General features: G+C 43.9%; 1 protein-coding gene across 1 annotated transcript; it reads right to left on the bottom strand.

The window, feature by feature from the left end:
* Positions 1 to 1,145: 1,145 nt before the first annotated feature.
* LOC129708448 (ectonucleotide pyrophosphatase/phosphodiesterase family member 7-like) lies at positions 1,146 to 20,673 on the bottom strand. Its single transcript, XM_055654225.1, is given in 7 exon segments — positions 1,146 to 1,310; positions 2,003 to 2,119; positions 3,465 to 3,669; positions 3,671 to 3,703; positions 7,627 to 8,256; positions 12,665 to 12,810; positions 19,621 to 20,673. Coding segments are annotated over 7 exon segments (1,383 nt in total). The 5' UTR covers positions 19,871 to 20,673; the 3' UTR covers positions 1,146 to 1,308.
* Between the last annotated feature and the right edge of the window lie 858 nt (positions 20,674 to 21,531).

Genomic DNA, 21,531 nt, shown 5'->3' with positions numbered 1-21,531 from the left:
CAATGAACCTACAAACCTTTCCGCCTTTGGAATGTGGGAGGAAACTGAAGCACCCGAAGAAAATCCACGTGGTCACAGGGAGAACGTGCAAGCTCTGCACAGACAGCAAATGTAGTCAGGATTGAATCTATGTCTCTGGCGCTGTAAATCAGCAGCTCGACCACTCTGTCAGTGGTAGTCTAATTCATAAAGTGAGGAATTAAATCTATTTTTCTAAGTTAATGTTGGCAATCTCTCCTCTGCAGGAGTGGAATTGGGAGATGAATTGTCCACATGTCTCAATGTGGACAATTGCAGTTACTGCCAGACACCAACGCCAGAATCGAGACTGGAATATAGAGGGGTTGATTCTCAGCAGGATATCCATCAGTGTTTTACTTAGAAGTTCCTATCTGCGCTTTCTTTGCAGCTTTGAACATTGGGGTGTGAAGATGGAATTTTAAATGTATCTTAATAATAAAAGGCAAAGGCAAAGTCAAGCCTTTTGAATAGATAGACGCAGAAAGCTGGAGTAACTCAGTGAATAAAGCAACGTCTCTGGAGAAAAAGAATAGGTGACATTTCAGGTTGGAGTCTGCAGAGGGTTCCGACCTGAAACACCACGTATTCTTTTATTCCCAAAGATGCTGCCTTACTGAGTTACTCCAGCTTTTTGTGTCTATCTTCAGTTTAAACCAACATCTGGAGTTCCTGCGCATCTATTGAGTAGTTCCAGTGCAAAGTGGACTAAAAATTGCAACCATTTTGAAAAGCATTATTGCTTTATTTGCTGGTGTTTCCACGTCAATTTTCATATCATCCTAGACTGAAAAGATCTTCGGGAATGAGCTTCAGGAATATATTTAAAACAAAGTTTGTATGTAATTTAGAACATACAACAGCATAGCATAGGGACAGGCTATTTGGCTCACTATGCCAACTTGGTCAAGTTGAAACAAGTGTATCATTAAAAAAAAAGCATTTTTAATTGGTGCCAATTCCCCAAGTGAAAAAATCACCAAAACCCAACTCTTGTCAATTTAAGTTCAAAACCTCATGATTTTTTCTTTCCACTAATTACTTTAATTTCACTGTTGTGGAGACTCCAGTCACTGCAGCTTATATCTGTAAATCAATAACAGTTTATGAAAAAAGGAGAATATAGATTAAAATTAATTTCCAGTTTTAATTTACAAATGGTCCACATGTAAAAGAGGAACAATAAGGAACACAGATCTTCAACATTAGCACAGCTGAGAACAAATTGTTGTAGTTGTAAGGTGAAAAAGTTAACCTTAGATTTTGTTTGTTTCAGATGTTCATTTTTCACTCTGAAAAAAGAAAGGGAAATTTTTGTAACACTATTTAATGTTTTTCATCTTAGAATGGATTACGGTATGACATAGTTGGCACCTAAAATTAGGTTCCACTGTACTGTTTTGTACTGTATTAACTTCTAGTAAAATAAAAAAAATATTTAAAAATGAAGCACGGAAACAGGCCCTTCGACGGTCCATGCCGACCAAGGTGCCTCATCTAAGCTAGTCCCGTTTACCTGCATTTGGTCCATATTGTTCTGAACCTTTCCTTTCCATGTACATGTCCAAAAGGTTGTATTAATGTATAGTATAGCATGCTTTGTACCTCATGTACTTGATAATAGTAAACCTAACATCAACCTACATTTACCCCCTTTCCCCATAAACGTATGCCTATATATGGATTACTAACATCTCAGGATACTGGAGATAGACAAGTATTGTTGGGACAGCATCGAAGAGATGATCAGCAACAGTGGCGGACTGGCCAGGGTGTCAGCTTGCCCGATGGCAAGTGGGCCACTGATGAAGTGGGCCCCCTTTGTTTCCTGGCAACCAATAATTTTAGACCCAGTCCGCTACTGATCAGCAGTAATCTTGTACGTGGGTCGAGGGGAAGGAGTTAAACATGCTGAACATAACACTTGCACTGTACTTAAATAAGTCCATTCCTTTCCATTGGGAATGAATATTGAGGTACTTACAATTCTCTTGCCTTCTCTTCATAAAGGAATAAACGCCAACTACAAGGCCAGCTAGAACCAGCAAACCAACCACTACTGATAAACCCACAACCAGCTGAAACAATGTTGAGTTGGTAACTGAAAAGAAAAGACAGGTTATTAAAAAGAATCAAAGCATTTAAAATGCACAAGATAGTTGATCTAAGAATACAAGATATATTCAGTAAAATAAGACTAGAATCAGCTTGAAACAGGCCCTTCAGCACAACTTTAGAGATACAGCGTGGAAACAGGACCCTTAACCCACAAAGACCATGCTGACCAGTGATCACCCTGTACACTAGCACTATCCCACACACTAGGGACTATTTACAATTTACAGAAGCCAATTTATCTATAAACCTGCACATCTTTGGAGTTTGGGAGGTAACTTGAGCACCTGGAGAAAATTCATGTGGTCACAGGGATAACATACAAACTCCATGCACACATCACCTGTAGTCAGGATCAAACCCAGGTGCTCCTTAAGTTCCCATTATATATTTCCCTTCTCACCTCAAACCTGTCCCCATCCCTGGGAGGATGACCCTCTGCATTCACCCTATCTATTCCCATGATTTTATACACCTCTGTAAAATTATCCTTCAGCTTCCTGCACTCCAGAGAATAAAGTCCTTGCCCACCCAACGTCTTTCAGTAGCTCAGTCCCTCGAGTCCTGGCAGCATCCTCATGAATCTTTTCAGTATTCTGTCCATATTAGTGGCTCCTCTTGTGTATCAAGGTGATCAAAATTGAACACAATAGTCCCAAGTGCAGGCTCACCAAGGTATGCACTGCTATTAATACACATATGCTCAATCCACCAAGGTTTACCATTTTAACCATTTTAACTTCCCTTCCCATTCCCATATTGTCCTGGCCTGTGCCTCCTTCATTACCAGAGTGAGGCCACATGCAAATTGGAGGAACCGCACCTCATATTCTGCTTGGGTAGCTTACAACCCAATGGTATGAATATTGAATTTACTCATTTTAGGTAACTTAAACAAATTCCCCCTTTCCTCCATAAAAAGTTACTTAACCAGTTCCACAGTTCGCAATGATGTATCCCTCTTGGAATCCCACTGTCCCAAGCCACCAATCGGCCTGTCGGGGAACCACCCTGCCTGATGTCATCTGTTACCGGCCTTGACTTGTCCTGGTCTTTTCTTGCTTCCAGTTTTCCCCCACTACAATCAGTCTGAAGAAGAGTCCTGGCCTGAAACGGTACCTATCAGTGTTCTCCAGAGATGCTGCCTGACCTGCTGAGTTACTCCAGCACTTTGTGTCTATATCTTGTACAACTATATTGTCTTGTAGAATATGTACATTGTGCAGTTTAATCTTGTCCACAGAACTCAATATTGTTCTGCCAAACGTTATCACTCATTATTTCAACGTCAATAACATTCATTATCTTTAATAATGTATTTTCAGAATTACCATCACTGCTGCTCTGGTAGTAATTCAGCATTTCTTGGGTGTATTCCAGCGATCCATTATTTGGTTCAGGTTGGATGTTCAGAAGTTCACACATTAATGAATAAATGTTCACGCTGTCAAATGGCTCAGCCAAATAATTCTTCTTGAAATCCGGACCAAATGCACGGAAAATTGTCTTCATGTCCATATGCTGATTGTCAAAACCCATGCTCGCCTTTGTTAAACTGGACTTTGACTCTCTGGCCAAGCGCAAGGGGGGCCCAGATACAAGGTAAGGGAGAAAATGGAAAGCATGTTACACACCATGGAAGTCAGGTGCCACTGAGCATTCAAAAAAAGACACAAAGTGCTGGAGGAACACAAGTGGTCGGGCAGCATATCTGGAGAACATGGATAGATGACATTTTGGGTTGCAACTCTTCCACCCCCACCTCAATCAGTCTGAAGACGAGTCTCAGACGAAAATGTACAATTGCCTATCCAAACCCGTCCTTGCCACCTGTTTCCACCTATCACTCATCAAGCTTTGGTCTGTACCTCCTCTCCTCCAGCTTTCTTCCACACCCCACCCAACCGTAGTCAGTCTGATGAAGTCAGTCCTGACCTAAAACGTCACCTATCCATGTCCTCCAGAGATGCTGCCTGACCTATTACAGGTGTCAGAGGTTAAGGGGAGAAGGCAGGAGAATGGGGTTAGGAGGGAGAGATAGATCATTTCTATGTTTCTATCAGTAATGAATGAATGGCGGAGTAAACCTAATGGGCTTATGGCCTAATTCACATTTTCTTCATGTCCTTATGCCCTGCTGAGTTACTCCAGCACTTTGTAAACCAGCATCTGCAGTTCCTTGTTTCTTTACTTTAACATTCAGATGGCTTATCTCTGCCATTTTCACGTTTCAAAAAGGAATAAGTTCTTAATCATTTTGTAATTAGAATAGAAACTGTGAGAAATGTAACGACACGCACAGAAAATGCGTCGGTACCAACAATGGAATCGCACAATTTTTCACATAACAGATTAAATTTGTACGAAAATTAATGTATTTGATATTAAAATCATCAATCAGAATATTGAGTATAGAAGTTGGTATGTGGTCCACCAAGTCCATGCCGACCAGCGATCCCCGCACATTAACACTATCCTACACTCATTAGGGACAATTTACATTTAGAGCAAGGTAATTAACCTACAAACCTGTACGTCTTTGGAGTGTAGGAGGAAGCCGAAGATCTCGGAGAAAACCCACGCAGGTCACGGGGAGAACGTACAAACTCCATACAGACAAGTACGGGATTGAACCCGGGTCTCTGATGCTACAAGCACTTTAAGGCAGCAGCTCTACCGCTGCACCACCGTGCTGCCCATGTTCTTGTTTGCAGTTACAAGCAGGGAACTTTCAGCAAAGTTGTTTTCAGATCATGCAGTGGACTCTAACAAAGAAGACACAGGGAATTGCAGAGGCTGGAATCCTGAGTAAAAAAACACAAAGAGCTGAAAGAACTCAATGGGTCAGGCAGCACCTGTGGGGGGAAATGTGAAGCATTGGTTATCCATTCCCTCCACAGATGGTGCTTGACCCATTCAGTTCCTCCAGCATTTTGTGCTCGTATCCATTTGACTTGAGGATGAAGACAAATGAAGTTAAAAATATTAAAAATTATAGACACAAAGTGTCGGAGTGACTCAGCGGGTCAGACATAATCCCAGTTGCAAGAGGATCCTGACCAGAAAAATCACCTATCCATATTCTCCAGAGATGCTGCCTGACCTGCTGAGTTATTCCCGTACTCTTTGTCTTTTTTTTGGTAAACCAGCATCTGCAGTTCCTTGTGCCTGCACCTCAATGACATTATAGATTGCAAAACACTTATTTGAATTCTGTAATCTGTTTTTAATATGATGCCTATTTTTATTCAACAGAATATATTGTGCAGACTCTGGGCATGGCAGTGAATAAGAATGGAATCATGTGGCGTTTACAGGAACAGGATACTTAGCAGGATTGATCTTTGCATACAATTACTGTATGTACCAAATAAACTTCCTCTTGTTCCCCAAACACGCCTTCATTTCCTTTCATCCAGCCTGTTGGTCCTGATTTATGAAGGCCCCAGAGGGCAATTTATCACATGTTACAAGATGGAACTGATGCACAGAAACAGGATTTCAAGGATCAGTTTGTCTTAATTTTCTGCCTGACCTGCTGAGTTCCTTAAGCACTTTGGTTTATGCTCAAGATTCCGTCTGCAATGTATTGTGTCTCAGTTTTGTAAATGAGATTGTGTATGAGTGGCCTTACTTGCATTTTAACAGTAACGACTTTGCAAAAGCACTTTGATTGGGTTTAATTTTCTTTGAGAATTACTGACCTCATAAAGGCTACTACCCCTAATCCTTGATATTTTCACCCTGGATGAAGGTTCTGACTGTCTAACCTATCTATGCCTCGCATAATTTTCTATACGATTGTCAGGTCTTGCTTTAGCTGAATTCATTAAAATTCAGGGAAAACTTCACAACTGGGATCTTGATCCTAAAACATGCCACTGTTGAGATTTTAGTTTAGATTAGTTTAGAGATACAGCATGAAAACAGGCCATTCGGCCCATCAAGTCCATGCCGACCCACGATCCCCGTACACTAGCTCTATCCTGGGGACAATTTCCAACTTTTTAACGAAGCGGTGTATCAGGAGAAAACCCATGCGGTCACGGGGAGAACGTACAAACTTGGTACAGACAGCTCCCATCGTCAGAATCAAACCCGGGTGTCTGGCGCTGTAAGGCTGCGCCACCGGGCCGTTCCAATATGATTGAGCAATGTGTGGACATGTACTTTATGAGGAAGACAATTCCATTGGTTGCAGCAAATGCCTGAATCAAGTTTAATTGAGATTCACCTTCTCTCTGCCATGAATCTATCCAATCAAACTGAAGTGGCTCTGAACTTTCTGCAACTAAATGTAGGAAGGAAGGTGTATTTTTTTTAAAGTAAAGCCTGCCTCCTCTGTACACCAGGTCGGTATGAAAACATTTAATTTGTAAAATCTACTCTGGTTATGTTCATGTTCTTCCCTCTGTTCTTTGTCCTTTGGAATAGTTCCAGCTGTTTAATTCTGTTAATCTCTAACACTCAATTCTTAAAGTCAATAGCTATTTTGTCTTTTGCCCTTTTGGTATCAATGTTACATAGAAACATAATAGGCGCAGGAGGAGGCCATTCGGCCCTTTGAGCCAGCACCGCCATTCATTGTGATCATGGCTGATCGTCCCGTATCAATGTTCTTGGTGAAACCTGTCTACAGGAGTCCCATTTAAGAGTTTGGTTTATACTCCAAAGTTGGTGTACAATCTAGACTATACTTGCACCATGGTCTGTATGTGTGTTGTGGATAAACTGTTCATTAAAAAGAAAACTACTATTTGTAATTGACATCAATGAGACTCCATTTAACTCTAATTTGAATTTAAAAAACCTATATTTAACTTTCCCCAAATTGCACAGTCGGTTTGTTGTGCTTTTTTTAAAATAAAAAAGTGAACATAAATGAATGAAGCATTTGGTTCGTATAAATGAAAAATGCACTAGAGACAGAAACAAAAACAAAAACACATGGCAGATAAGGAGGTCATTAACCAGAATTATGAGGATGATGCCAGGATTTGAGGGCCTGAGCTTTTGGGAGAGATTGGCTGGGCCGAAAGACTTTAGAGATACAGCAAAGAAACTGGCCTTTCTGCCCACTGATCAGTAATTCCCCCGTACACTAGCCCTATCCTACACACGAGGGACAATTTCCATCTTTTTCACCAAAGTCAATTAACTTACAAATCTGCATATCTTTGGAGTGTGGGAGGACCAGCATTTAAAAAAAATCTTGAGTGGGAAAGGGTGAATTTGTACAAACCATGTGCTTAATTCAGAATCTTTTTTTGATCTGTTACTTCTGGCATTAATGCAATAACTAACTCGATGTCATGGTTTGTTCTAAAATGCAATCAAAGGCACCGTTTGCCAGAGTACTGGTGTGAATTGTAAATTCCAATCCATTTTTGTAGTCTCATGCTTGGCAATATCGTCAGATAATGTCTCTAATGGCCAGTTCCTTTTAACTTCTGATTAATCAGTTTCAACCTGTCGGTCAGTGTGTGTACTCACCCCATGAACAACGTAACCAAGGTCACCAAACAAGATAATGGGGAGAATTCTGTAATTGTTGGAATATCGCAGTCTTTTTGGTAAATCTTCCTTTTTGAAGACATGCAAGTGTGGATGAGCACCTTTGAGAGCCTGGTACACTTTCTCCAACTGTCCTTCCTTGGGCAGCAGCATACCAGTGGGTCCATAATCAACCAAATCGAAATCAAGGTCTTTGAATGAAAAGTTGGAGAATCTCCGCAGAACAATTTCATTCACCGCTGGCTCTTTCAGCACAGTCGTCATTCCATGGTCCGAAGTAATAATCACGTTGAGTTTGGATTTCAAGTTGAACTTTTCTATACTTTCCAGTAAATAGCCCAGTATCTGGTCCAGTTTCCGCACCACTGCTTTTCTGTTTTCCGATTCTGGTCCGAACTTGTGGCCAGTGGCATCTGGTTCACCAATATAGAGTGTGACAAAGTCTAGATTATCCACGGCAAACCATCTCATCACTATGTTGATGTTCTCTATCCAGGCTGTTTCATTCCTATAGTTGTACATCGGAGGCTCCACCACCTTCATGTAAATATTGTCTCCATCGTAACTGGGCTTGGTTCCAGGGAAATGTATCGAACCAGTCCTTAAACCCTTCAGAAATAAAAATGGCATAAAAATGGCCTGTCAATTGAGTCTGTGATCATAGAGCTCTGCATTACGTAGAACTGTACAACACAGGAACAGGCCCTTCAGCCGACAATATCCGTACTGAACATGGAGCCAAGTTGAACTGATCTCCTCTGACTGTACCTGTTCCCTATCCCTCCATCCTCTGCATAATCATGTGCCTATGTAAAAATGTCTTAAAAGTCCCTTTGCACCTAATATCTGCCTTTATTCCGACTACCAAAGTGCATGATTTGCTCTGATGTATTCTATCTGCCCACTTTCCCAACTTGTCCAAGTCATTCTGTAGATTCCCTGCTTCCTGTACATAACCTGCCCCACCACCTATCTTTGTATCATCAGCAAACTTGGCCTCAAAGGCACAAATTCCATCATCCAAATCACTGATATACACCATGAAGAGTAGCGGCCCCCTGTGGAACACTGCTATTCACCAACCAGAAAACCCTCCTTTATTCCAACTCTTTGCCTTCTGCCATCCTGCCAACTGTCTATTCATACTAGTATTTTCCCCCTAATACCATGGGATCTCTTCTTGTTCAGCACCAAGTTAGAAATGCCTTGGCGGATTCCATAGTGCAATTTCTGATCTTTGTCTCGTCAGTGCAAAATCAGTCTTTCCCTTTCCAAGGATATATTTTTTTAATTGAACCATGTAATTTTCATCCTTGAATATTTTATTTTTTCAAGAACACTCTTTGCAGAACTTTCTTGACGAATTTGAGTATAGGAGTCGGGAGGTCATGTTACAGTTATATACGATGTTGGCAAGTCCACATTTAGAGTAATTTATTCAGTTTTGGTCACCATACTGTAGGAAAGGCTGCTGGCCCTGACGGCATCCCCGGGCGCGTGCTCAGTGCCTGTGCTGCGCAGCTGACAGACGTCTGGACTGACATCTTCAACCTGTCACTTGCCCAAGCAGTTGTCCCCACTTGCCTTAAAGCCACCTCCATCGTGCCAGTGCCAAAACACTCCACTGCGGCAAGCCTCAACGACTTCCGCCCAGTTGCACTTACCCCCATCATCACCAAGTGCTTCGAGAGGCTGGTCCTGGCACACCTCAAAAGCTGCCTACCCCCCACACTGGATCCCTATCAGTTTGCCTATCGCAAGAACAGGAGTACGGAGGATGCCATCTCAACGGCACTTCACTCCGCCCTCTCCCACCTTGACAACAGAGACACTTATGTAAGAATGCTGTTCATCGATTACAGCTCAGCATTCAACACCATTATTCCATCAAAACTGATCACCAAACTCGGTAACCTGGGCATCGACCCCTCCCTCTGCAACTGGATACTGGACTTTCTAACCAACAGACCCCAGTCTGTGAGGTTAGACAAGCACACCTCTTCAACCCTCACCCTGAACACCGGCGTCCCTCAGGTGTGCTGAGCCCCCTCCTCTACTCCCTCTTCACCCTATGACATGACACACCTGTACATGGTACTAACACCATCATCAAGTATGCAGATGATACAACGGTGATTGGCCTCATCAGCAACAACGATGAGCCTACAGGGAGGAGGTCCAGACTTAGCAGCATGGTGCGCTGACAACAACCTGGCCCTTAACTCCAAGAAGACCAAGGAGCTCATTGTAGACTTCAGGAAGTCCAGAGGCGGCACGCACACCCCCATCCACATTAACGGGACGGAGGTGGAACGTGTTTCTAGCTTCAGGTTCCTGGGAGTCAACATCTCCGATGACCTCTCTTGGACCCACAATACCTCTACTCTGATCAAGAAGGCTCATCAGCGTCTCTTCTTCCTGAGAAGACTGAAGAAGGTCCATCTGTCTCCTCAGATCCTGGTGAACTTCTACCGCTGCACCATCGAGAGCATCCTTACCAACTGCATCACAGTATGGTATGGCAACTGCTCTGTCTCCGACCGGAAGGCATTGCAGAGGGTGGTGAAAATTGCCCAACGCATCACCAGTTCCTTGCTCCCCTCCATTGAGTTTGTCCAAAGCAAGCGCTGTCTGCGGAGGGCGCTCAGCATCGCCAAGGACTGCTCTCACCCCAACCATGGACTGTTTACCCTCCTACCATCCGGGAGGCGCTACAGGTCTCTCCGTTGCCGAACCAGCAGGTCGAGGAACAGCTTCTTTCCGGCCGCTGTCAATCTACTAAACAACGTACCTCGGTGACTGCCAATCACCCCCCCCCACGGACACTTATTATTTATTTTTTTAATTCAAAATCGTTTGCTATGTCGCTCTTCAAAGGAGATGCTAAATGCATTTCGTTGTCTCTGTACTGTACACTGACAATGACAATTAAAATTGAATCTGAATCTGAATCTGAATCTGAATCTGAATCTGAAGATGTTGTCAAGATTGAAAGGGTGCAGAGAAGATTTACGAGGATGTTGCCAGGACTTGATGGACTGAGCTATAGGGAGAGGTTGAGCAGGCTAAGATTCTATTCTTTGGAGTGCAGGAGGATGAGGGATGATCTTATAGAGGTGTACACAATCATAAGAGGAATAGATGTGGTAAACATAGTATCTTTTGCCCAGAGTAGCAGAATCGAGAACCAGGGAACATATGTTTAAGGTGAGGGGGAAAGATTTAATAGGAACTTGAGGAATAACTTTTTACACAAAGAGTTTTGGGTGTATGGAACAAGGTGCTAGAGGAGGTAGCTGAGGCAGGTACCATCGCAACATTTAAGAAACATTTAAACAGGTACATGGATAGGATAGGTTCAGAGGGATATAGGCCAAAAGCAGGGGACCAATGTGGATGGGGCATGTTCGTTGGCATGGGCAAGTTGGGCCGAAGGGCCTGTTTCCATGCTCTATGCTTCCATGCTTTCATGCCTAACTTTGAGATTGTAGACATTTCATTAATATGTACATAATTGAACCCATCAGTACTGGGTTGTGAGGTTTTACATTTGGTAAATTCAGTCCCTGAGGCAGTTCTTGTGCTGCTCTGGAATATTAAAGACCCATTTCCTTTCTCCATATGTAAATCCATGTTTTTGAAACAATTTTTCGTATGCGCAGACAATAAATCATAAGTGAAAAATGCAGAGTATTGTCTGCATATCCTTCACACAAAAAGACGGCATTGAAATATTCAGGATAAGGAGTGAGGACTGAGATGATGCAAGATGTGTTTTTTTTGTACTCGGAGTATTATGAATCTTAGGAATTCTCCCATCTAGCCAGCCAGTTTTTTAAAAAATATATTCAAGATGGAGCAATAGATTTTTGGGTATTCAAATGATTATGGAGACCAGGAAAGTGGATGAAATGTAGGATCAGTCAACTGAATGATGAAGTCAAAAGTAAAATTAAAGGATCCTTTATTGTCATTCAGACCTTTCCGTCTGAACAAAATGTCGTGCCTTGCAGTCTTACATATAATAAAAATGACAAAAACACACTATCAACACAAATTTAACATCCACCACAGTGAGTTTACCAGGCACCTCCTCACTGTGATGGAAGGCAAAAGATGATATGGTGTCTTTCTGCTCCTGTTACTTGTGTTCTAAACTGAACTGCACAATGTCCATTGTGTGATTTACAATGATGCACTGATGGATGGCACATGTGCACTCGTTCCACAGCAGATGTGTGATGTCAACCATGCACAACCATAATTGGAAAAGCAGGATGTTACATTCCAGTTATGCAACATGCTGGTGAGGCACTGCTTGTTTGGAGCACTGTGTTCAGTTTTGGTAACCCTGTTATAGCAAGGATATCATTAAGCTGGAAAGAGTGGAGAGAGGATTTACAAGGATGTTGCCAGGGCCTGAGCTATAGGGAGAGGTTGGTTGGGTCAAATGATCTGTTACATTAACACTTTGGAGTTTAGAGATACTCAGTCCTTTCGGCCCAACAAGTCCGTGCTGACTGGCGATTACCCGTATACTAGAGAGAAGGAATGGGTGATGTTTTGGGTCGAGACCCTTCTTCAGACTGGTTAGAGATAAGGGAAACGAGAGATATAGATGATGATGTGGAGTGATTAAGAACAATGAATAAAAGATATGTAAAATGTAACAATGATAAAGGAAAGGCAATGGTTAGCTGTTTGTAGAGTGAAAAGGAGAAGCTAGTGTGACTTGGGTGGGGTGTAGGATGGAGAGAGAGAGGGAATGCCGGGGCTACCTGAAATGAGAGAAATCAATATTCATGCAACTGGGCTGTAAGTTGCCCAAGCAAAATATGAGATGTTGTTCCTCTAATTTGCGTTTAGCCTCAGTCTGACAATGGGGGAGACTTGGGACAGAATGGTCTGTGTGGGAATGGGATGGAGAATTAAAGTGTCTGGCAACCGGGAGATCGGGTAGGTTCAGTCGGGCTGAGCGAAGGTGTTCCACGAAATGATCGCCCAGTCTATGATTTACCTGACGCTGGGCAGTGATCCAGATGGGAAGGGTTCCATTGTCCCAGTAATCATTGACACTTTGTGCCTGGTAATATGGCTTCTTCAGTCCACTGGTGGTGTTGAACCACATGTTGTGGATCACTCCGTGGGACTCGATATATCTTCCTTTGGAAAAATAACATTAGTTTACTTTTAGTTTACAGATACAATGTGGCGCTTTGGCGCACACTTCCACGGTAACCCATACACTCGTTTTGTGTTATCCCAGTGTTGCATGCTGGTCAGTGGGCGGCACGACTCGCGTCTGCAGTCCGTCTGTCTTTTTGTTGTTTTTTTTCTCGTTTGAATGTAATTTTTATTATTTTTTTTGTGTATGTGTGTGGGTATATGTGTGTGTGGGGCGGGGGGTGGGGGAAACTTTTAAAATCTATCCCCTGCTCGGGGAACCCGACCTTATCTCTGCCGGGTCTCCGTTGTCGTTGGGGCTGCAACGTGGAGCGGCCTCCAGCAGGAACGACCTGGGGCTCCAGTCGCGGAGCCTGCGGACCTACTCACCATCGCGGAGCTGGCCAAGTTTGGAGCGGGAGGAGCGGTGGTGGCGCGCTGCTGTGACCCGACCCCGGGGATTCGGAGGCTCCAACCGCAGGTCTGGTGGACAGTGACACCGGGAGCCCGCGGGTCCCTGCTGGGAGACCGCTTTTCGGGGCTTCCGCAACGGCGACTTCACCCGCCCGAGTTGCGGGGTTGAACAGTACCTGGAGCGGGGCCTTACATCATTGCCCGGCGTGACTTGGAATGGCTGTGGGACTTTGCTAGCACCCGCCGGGGGCTCCAACAACAAGACCCGGAGCGTGGCCTTGCATCACCCGGCGCGGCGTTAATGGCCGTGGGACAATTGCCATCGCCCGCCAGGGGCTTTGACTTTGACTCTGACATCGGGAGGGGAATGGGAAGTGGAGGGGAGAGATAAGTCTTTGACTTCCATCACAGCGAGGAGGAGATGCGCTGTAATGGATGTTTGTGTAAATTGTGTTGTGTCTTGTGTCTTTCTTGTGTGTATGACTGCAGAAACAACATTTCGTTTGAACCTCAATGGGGTTCAAATGACAAATAAATTGTATTGTATTGCATTGTATTGTACATATCTGGGGCAATTTACAGAGACGAATTAACCTACAAAGTGGACGGCTTTGGAATGTAGAAGAAACCAGAGCACCCGGAGAAAACCCACAGGGTCACAGGGAGAACGTATACACTTCACACAGACAGCACCCGTAGTCAGGATCAAACCTGGGTTTCTGGCACTGTCAAGCAGCCACTCTACTGCTGCACCACAGTTCCACAAGTGAACACAGTTTCACAGAGAGTGGTGAGTCTGTGGAACTCTCTGCCTCAGAGGGCAGTGGAGGCAGGTTTTCTGGATGCTTTCAAGAGAGAGCTAGATAGGGCTCTTAAAAATAGTGGAGTCAGGGGATATGGGGAGAAGGCAGGAACAGGGTACTGATTGGGGATGATCAGCCATGATTACATTAAATGTCGGTGCTGGCTCGAAGGGCCGAATGGCCTACTCCTGCACCTATTGTCTATTGTCTATTGTTTAATATATCATGATTCACATAGTACCATAGAAACATAAAAAATAGATGCAGGAGGAGGCCATTCGGCCCGTTGAGCCAGCACCGCTATTCATTGTGACCATGGTTGATCGTTCCCTATCAATAACCCATGCCTGCCTTCTCCCCATATCCCTTGCCGGGGTATCTGCAGCAACAGACGGGATTCGAGGATGGTGTGCTGCCTCCCTGGTGCCAGGATCCAGGATGTCACAGACAGAGTGCAGAAAATCCGCAAGGGCGAAGGTGAACAGCCGGAAGTGGTAGTGCATGTCGGCACAAATGATGTCGGAAAGAAGGGGATGAATATTCCGCAGCGTGACTTTAGAGAGCTCAGAAAAATGCTGAAAAGCAGGACCTCCAGGGTGGTTATCTCCGGTTTGCTTCCAGTTCCTCGTGCTGGCGAGAGCAGGGACAGGGAGATACGGGACCTGAATGAGTGGCTGAGGAACTGGTGCAGGGGACAGGGATTTAGATTCTTAGTCCACTGGGATCTGTTTTGGAGTAAGGGAGAACTGTACAAAAGGGACGGATTGCATCTTAATAGGTGGGGGTCCAGCATTCTGGCAGGCAGGTTTGCCACTGCTACACGGGTGGTTTTAAACTGAATAAGGGGGGTGGGGTGTCAAATGGGATAGTCGAGGATGGAGTTAAAGGGAAAGAGAGTAAAGGGATAGTTAATGACCCCAGAATTAACGGGAAAGGAAGCTCACAAAGGGAGAGGAGCGTATGGCCAAGTGTAATAGGGATCGATGTGAAAGGTGAGATGCGTAAGGAATTAAAAGTATTGTATATGAATGCGCGAAGTATAAGAAGTAAAGTAGATGAGCTTGAGGCTCAGTTAGAGGTTGGTAGATATGACATTGTGGGGATTACTGAGACGTGGCTGCAGGAGGATCGGGCCTGGGAACTTAATATTCAGGGTTATACATCCTATAGAAAGGACAGGCAGGTGGGCAGAGGAGGGGGGTAGCTCTGCTGGTGAGGGATGGAATTCAGTCCCTTGTGAGGGAAGACATAGGGACTGACGAGGTAGAGTCACTGTGGATTGAGTTGAGGAATTGTAAAGGCAAGAAGACACTAATTGGTGTTATCTACAGACCCCCAAATAGTAGCCCGGATGTAGGGTGTAAGTTGCAGCAGGAGTTAAAACTGGCATGTAACAAAGGTAATGCCACTGTGGTGATGGGGGATTTCAATATGCAGGTAGACTGGGAAAATCAGGTTGGTTCAGGACCCCAAGAAAGAGAGTTTGTAGAGTGCCTCCGAGATGGATTCTTAGAGCAGCTTGTAATGGAGCCGACCAGAGAAAAGGCAATTCTGGATTTAGTGTTGTCCAATGAACCAGATATGATAAGAGAACTCGAGGTAAAGGAACCGCTTGGAGGTAGTGATCATAATATGATTAGTTTTAATCTGCAATTTGAGAAGGAGAAGGTTAAATCGGAAGTGTCAGTGATGCAGTTGAACAGCGGGTGCTGACTATGAAGGCATGAGAGAGAAGCTGCCCAAGGTAGACTGGAAAGGGATACTGGCAGGAATGACGGTGGAACAGCAGTGGCAGGAATTTCTGGGCATAATCCGGAAGACGCAGGATCATTTCATTCCAAAAAGGAAGAAAGATTCTAAGGGGAGTAGGAGGCAACCGTGGCTGACAAGAGAAGTTAGGGATAGAATAAAACTAAAAGAAAAGATGTATAACACAGCAAAGAGTAGCTGGAAGCAAGAGGATTGGGAAACTTTCATAGGACAACAGAAGGAAACAAAACGGGCAATATGGGCTGAAAAGATGAAGTACGAAGGGAAGCTGGCCAGGAATATAAAGAAGGACAGTAAAAGCTTCTTTAGATATGTTAAGGGAAAAAGAGTAGCAAAGTCAAATGTGGGTTCCTTGAAGGCAGACATTGGTAAAATTATTATGGGGAAAAAGGTAATGGCAGAAGAGTTGAATAGGTACTTCGGATCTGTCTTCACTAAGGAAGACACAAACAATCTCCCAGAAGTACTGGAGGACAGAGGATCTAAGGGGGTAGAGGAACTAAAATAAATTTTCATTAGGCGAAAAATAGTATTGGGTAGGCTAATGGGACTGAAGGATGATAAATCCCCTGGGCCTGATGGTCTGCATCCCAGGGTCCTCAGGGAGGTGGCTCTAGAAATAGTGGATGCATTGGTGATCATTTTCCAATGTTCTTTAGATTCAGGATCAGTTCCTGTGGATTGGAGGATAGCTAATGTTATCCCACTTTTCAAGAAAGGAGCGAGAGAGAAAACAGGGAATTACAGACCTGTTAGCCTGACTTCGGTGGTGGGAAAGATGCTGGAGTCAATTATTAGAGGTAATAATGGGGCATTTGGATAGCAGTAAAAGGATTAGTCCAAGTCAACATGGATTTATGAAAGGGAAATCATGCTTGACTAATCTTCTGGAATTTTTGAGGATGCGACAAGTAAAATGGAAGAAGGGGTGCCAGTGGATGTAGTGTATCTAGACTTTCAGAAAGCCTTTGATAAGGTCTCGCACGGGAGACTGGTGACTAAAATTAGAGCACATGGTATTGGGGGTAGGGTGTTGACATGGATAGAAAAATGGTTGGCAGACTGGAAGCAAAGAGTAGGAGTGAACGGGTCCTTTTCAGAATGGCAGGCAGTGGCGAGTGGAGTGCCGCAAGGCTCGGTGTTGGGGCCGCAACTGTTTACCATATATATTAATGATTTGGAAGAGCGAATTAGGAGCAACACTAGCAAGTTTGTGGATGACACAAAGCTGGGTGGCAGTGTGAACTGTGAAGAGGATGTTAGGAGGTTGCAGGGTGACCTAGACAGGTTGAGTGAGTGGGCAGATGCGTGGCAGATGCAGTATTATATAGATAAATGTGAGGTTATCCACTTTGGCGGCAAAAACAAGGGGGCAGATTATTATCTCAATGGGGTTAGGTTAGGTAAGGGGGAGATGCAGCGAGACCTGGGCGTCCTTGTGCACCGGTCACTGAAAGTTGGCTTACAGGTACAGCAGGCAGTGAAGAAAGCTAATGGAATGTTGGCCTTCATAACAAGAGGATTTCAGTATAGGAGTAAAGAGGTTCTTCTGCAGTTGTATAGGACTCTGGTGAGACCACATCTGGAGTCTTGTGTACAGTTTTGGTCTCATAGTTCGAGGAAGGACATCCTTGTGATTGAGGCAGTGCAGCATAGGTTCACGAGATTGATCCCTGGGATGGCGGGACTGTCATATGAGGAAAGATTGAAAAGACTAGGCTTGTATTCACTGGAGTTTAGAAGGATGAGGGTGGATCTTATAGAAGCATATAAAATTATAAAAGGACTGGAGGAAAAATGTTCCCAATGTTGGGTGAGTCCAGAACCAGGGGCCACAGCCTTAGAATAAAGGGGAGGTCATTTAAGACTGAGATGAGAAAAAACTTTTTCACCCAGAGAGTTGTGAATTTATGGAATTACCTGCCACAGAGGGCAGTGGAGGCCAAACCACTTCCTTCCTCAAATTGGGAGACCAAAACTGTACACAATACTCCAGATGTGGTCTCACCAGAGCCCAATACAACTGCAGAAGAACCTATACTGAAATCCGCTTGTTATGAAGGCTAACATTCCATTAGCTTTCTTCACTGCCTGCTGTACCTGCAAGCCAACTTTCAGTGATCGGTGTACAAGGACGCCCAGTTCTCGCTGCACCTCCCCCTTACCTAACCTAACCCCATTGAGATAATAATCTGCCCCCTTGTTTTTGCCACCAAAGTGGATAACCTTATCTATATTATTCTGCATCTGCCCACTCACTCAACCTGTCCAGGTCACCCTGCATCCTCCTAACATCCTCTTCACAGCTTCAGTGCCACCCAGCTTTGTGTCATCCACAAACTTGCTAGTGTTGCTCCTAATTCGCTCTTCCAAATCATTAATATATATGGTAAACAGTTGCGGCCCCAACACCGAGCCTTGCGGCATTCCACTCGCCACTGCCTGCCATTCTGAGAAGGTCCCGCTCATTCCTACTCTTTGCTTCCTGTCTGCCAACCAATTTTCTATCCATGTCAACACCTTACCCCCAATACCATGTGCTCTAATTTTAGTCACCAGTCTCCCGTGCGGGACCTTATCAAAGGCTTTCTGAAAGTCTAGATACACTACATCCACTGGCACCCCTTCATCCATTTTACTTGTCACATCCTCAAAAAATTCCAGAAGATTAGTCAAGCATGATTTCCCTTTCATAAATCCATGTTGACTTGGACTAATCCTTTTACTACTATCCAAATGCCCCATTATTACCTCTTTAATAATTGACCAGCATCTTTCCCACCACCGAAGTCAGGTTTACTGGTCTTTAATTCCCCGTTTTCTCTCTCGCTCCTTTCTTGAAAAGTGGCATAACATTAGCTATCCTCCAATCCACAGGGACTGATCCTGAATCTATTGAACATTGGAAAATGATCACCAATGCATCCACTATTTCTAGAGCCACCTCCCTGAGGACCCTGGGATGCAGACCATCAGGCCCAGGGGATTTATCATCCTTCAGTCCCATTAGCCTACCCAATACTATTTCTCGCCTAATGAAAATTTCTTTCAGTTCCTCTACCCCCTCTACCCTCTGTCCTCCAGTACATCTGGGAGATTGTTTGTGTCTTCCTTAGTGAAGACAGATCTGAAGTACCTATTCAACTCTTCTGCCATTTCCTTGTTGCCCATAATAATTTCACTTAATATCTTTCTGAATGTATCTTATTCGCTAATGATAACTGATGTATGTGAAGACTTGCTATCAGTCAGGCACTTACTGAATAATATCTGTTTACACTCTGATTATCAACTTTTACTTTCTTTAATCAAAAACGTATCTACTTTTTGAAAATAAGTTGTGTAGGTTATATTTTCTAAAGAAAATCTTTGGCTGAAAAGTTGTTTTGGTAACATTGGAATTGTAATTACAATCAATAAGCATTTAAACTGAAACTGCTAAAAGTCTCTCTTCTCAACCTGAGGAAATATCCATATAAATATTTGGATACTTTAATCAGTCATGATATCAGCAAAGGTACACAAAAATGCTGGAGAAACTCAGCAGGTGCAGCAGCATCTATGGAGCGAAGGAGATAGGCAACGTTTCGTGCCGAAACCCTTCTTCAGACTGAAGTTCCCTTGCTCCATAGGAACTGCGGAGGCTGGAAAATCGAAGGTACACAAAAATGCTGGAGAAACTCAGCAGGCTGCACCTGCTGAGTTTCTCCAGCTATTTTGTGTACCTTCGATTTTCCAGCATCTGCAGTTCCTTCTTTAAAACATTATATCAGCAATATAATTATTCTTGGAGACGAAGTGAAGCTGAATTAAATGGCCTTACCTGTTACCAGAGTGAAGTGAGATGGGGCAGTTATTGTAATGAAGGCAGGAGTAACATATTTTGCCTTCACGCCTTCTTTGACCAGCTTTTGAAAATTCGGAGTTTCAACGTCCTGATCATAATTCCAGCGAAAACCATCCAAAGAAAGAAGTAGTAGTTTATTTTGCGTTCTCCTTTCGCCTGTGAAGAGAGCGTGACCCACTGCCAGTGACAGAGGAATAGTCAGGTATAGGATAGGATAGATTCCCATGGTTTATGATAGTCCGTGCTGCATGCAGGAACATGGAAATGAAGTGTACACAAGCAGGAAGTTGGGCTTATATAACTTTATCTTATCGTGATGTAAATCTTCACTGACGAAAATATGTCGCAACAAATCCATTTATATTTAACTTTGGAGTAACTGTACTGGAGATTAGAATGATATAATCGCGATGGTTTGTTGATTGTCCTCTTGTATGCGATTTTGATAGTTTATCTCTTTTGATACGAGAATTACCTCCTGCCAAATAATTGTTACGAGCAGAATTGCAAGGAGTTATATAATTGTCTGAACGAGATTGATCCCTCCCAGCTTTACATTTCTTCTCCTTATCTGACCTCTCCTTTTCTCCTCCAGTCTTTTTCCACCTACTCCATCCATCTGTTTGATTGGGGATAAATAGAAAGTGCTGGAGTAACTCAGCGGGTCAGGCAGAATCTCTGGAGATAAGGGATGGGTGACGTTTCGGGTCGAGACCCTTCTTCCGACCTCGTTTGAATGGGGGACTGGAGGGGAGTAAGGGAAAGGGAATTAAATGGGAGATGCTTCAGGTAGGGGGAGGAATACTGGAGGTAAGAGTTTCACGGGAGGTAAGGGATGTTTTGAGCTGGTTTTTAACGATGAAAATGTTATTGGGTTACAGATTTAGGAAAGCAGTGATGTGGGAGACCATACAGGAATCCTTTCAAAGGGGCATCGGAGATAAAATGGACCACCTGGCAAACATTCTTTGACCAAAACACAAAGAGCTGGAGTAATTGAGTGGGTCAGGCAGCATTATGTGGAGGGAATGGACAGAAGACGTGTTGGGTTGGGACATTGGAGTCAGAGAGAGAAAGCTGGAAAAGAGAGATGGGAGTGGGACAGAATTTGGCGAGTGACATGTGGATGCAAGTGAGGGGGGGGGGGGAGGGAGGGAGGAAGTGGCTGATGGGTGGAGTAAGTGGAAAACGCTGGAGGTGAAAAGGAGTTAGATAGAGAGAAAAGAGGAGTGAAATGCAAAGCCAGAGGGAGGGATAAAGGCGGAAGGTGTCAGTTTCTAGCATTTACAGTTCCTTGTGTGTCAGAGATACTTTAATGTTCTATGAATCAATGTTCCTGGTTCAATCCACAGTGTAACCAAAATGGCCAACAATTTTGCATGCAAACCCAACACCAGATGAAAAGGCATGAGCTAAAGCTAGAGGGTCTGAGCTATAGGGTGAGGTTGAGCAGGCTGGGCCTTTATTCCTTGGAGCACAGGAGGATGAGGTGTGATCTTATTAAGGTGTATAAAATCATGAGAGGAATAGATCGGATAGGTGCACTGAGTCTCTTGCCCAGAGTAGGTGAATCGTGGACCAGAGAACATAGGTTTAAGGAGAAGGGGAAAGGATTTAATAGAAATCTGAGGGGTAACTTTTTCACACAAAAGGTGGCGGGTGTGTGGAAAAAGCTGTCAGTGGAGGTAGTTGAGGCTGGGACTATCCCGATGTTTACGAAACAGTTAGACAGGTATATGGATAGGACAGGTTTGGAGGGATATGGACCAACTGCGGGCAGGTGGGACTGGTGTGTAGCTAGGACATGTTGGCCAGTGTGGGCAGGGTCTGTTTCCATGCTGTATCACTCTATGACTAAAGCATTGTGATCCTTTTAGGATTCTGATA

The sequence above is a fragment of the Leucoraja erinacea genome, chromosome 23 (assembly GCF_028641065.1).
Source record: "Leucoraja erinacea ecotype New England chromosome 23, Leri_hhj_1, whole genome shotgun sequence".
NCBI lineage: Eukaryota > Metazoa > Chordata > Chondrichthyes > Rajiformes > Rajidae > Leucoraja > Leucoraja erinaceus.
The sequence above is the reverse complement of the archived record's forward strand: the minus strand, read 5'-3'. Positions and strand labels throughout refer to the sequence as shown.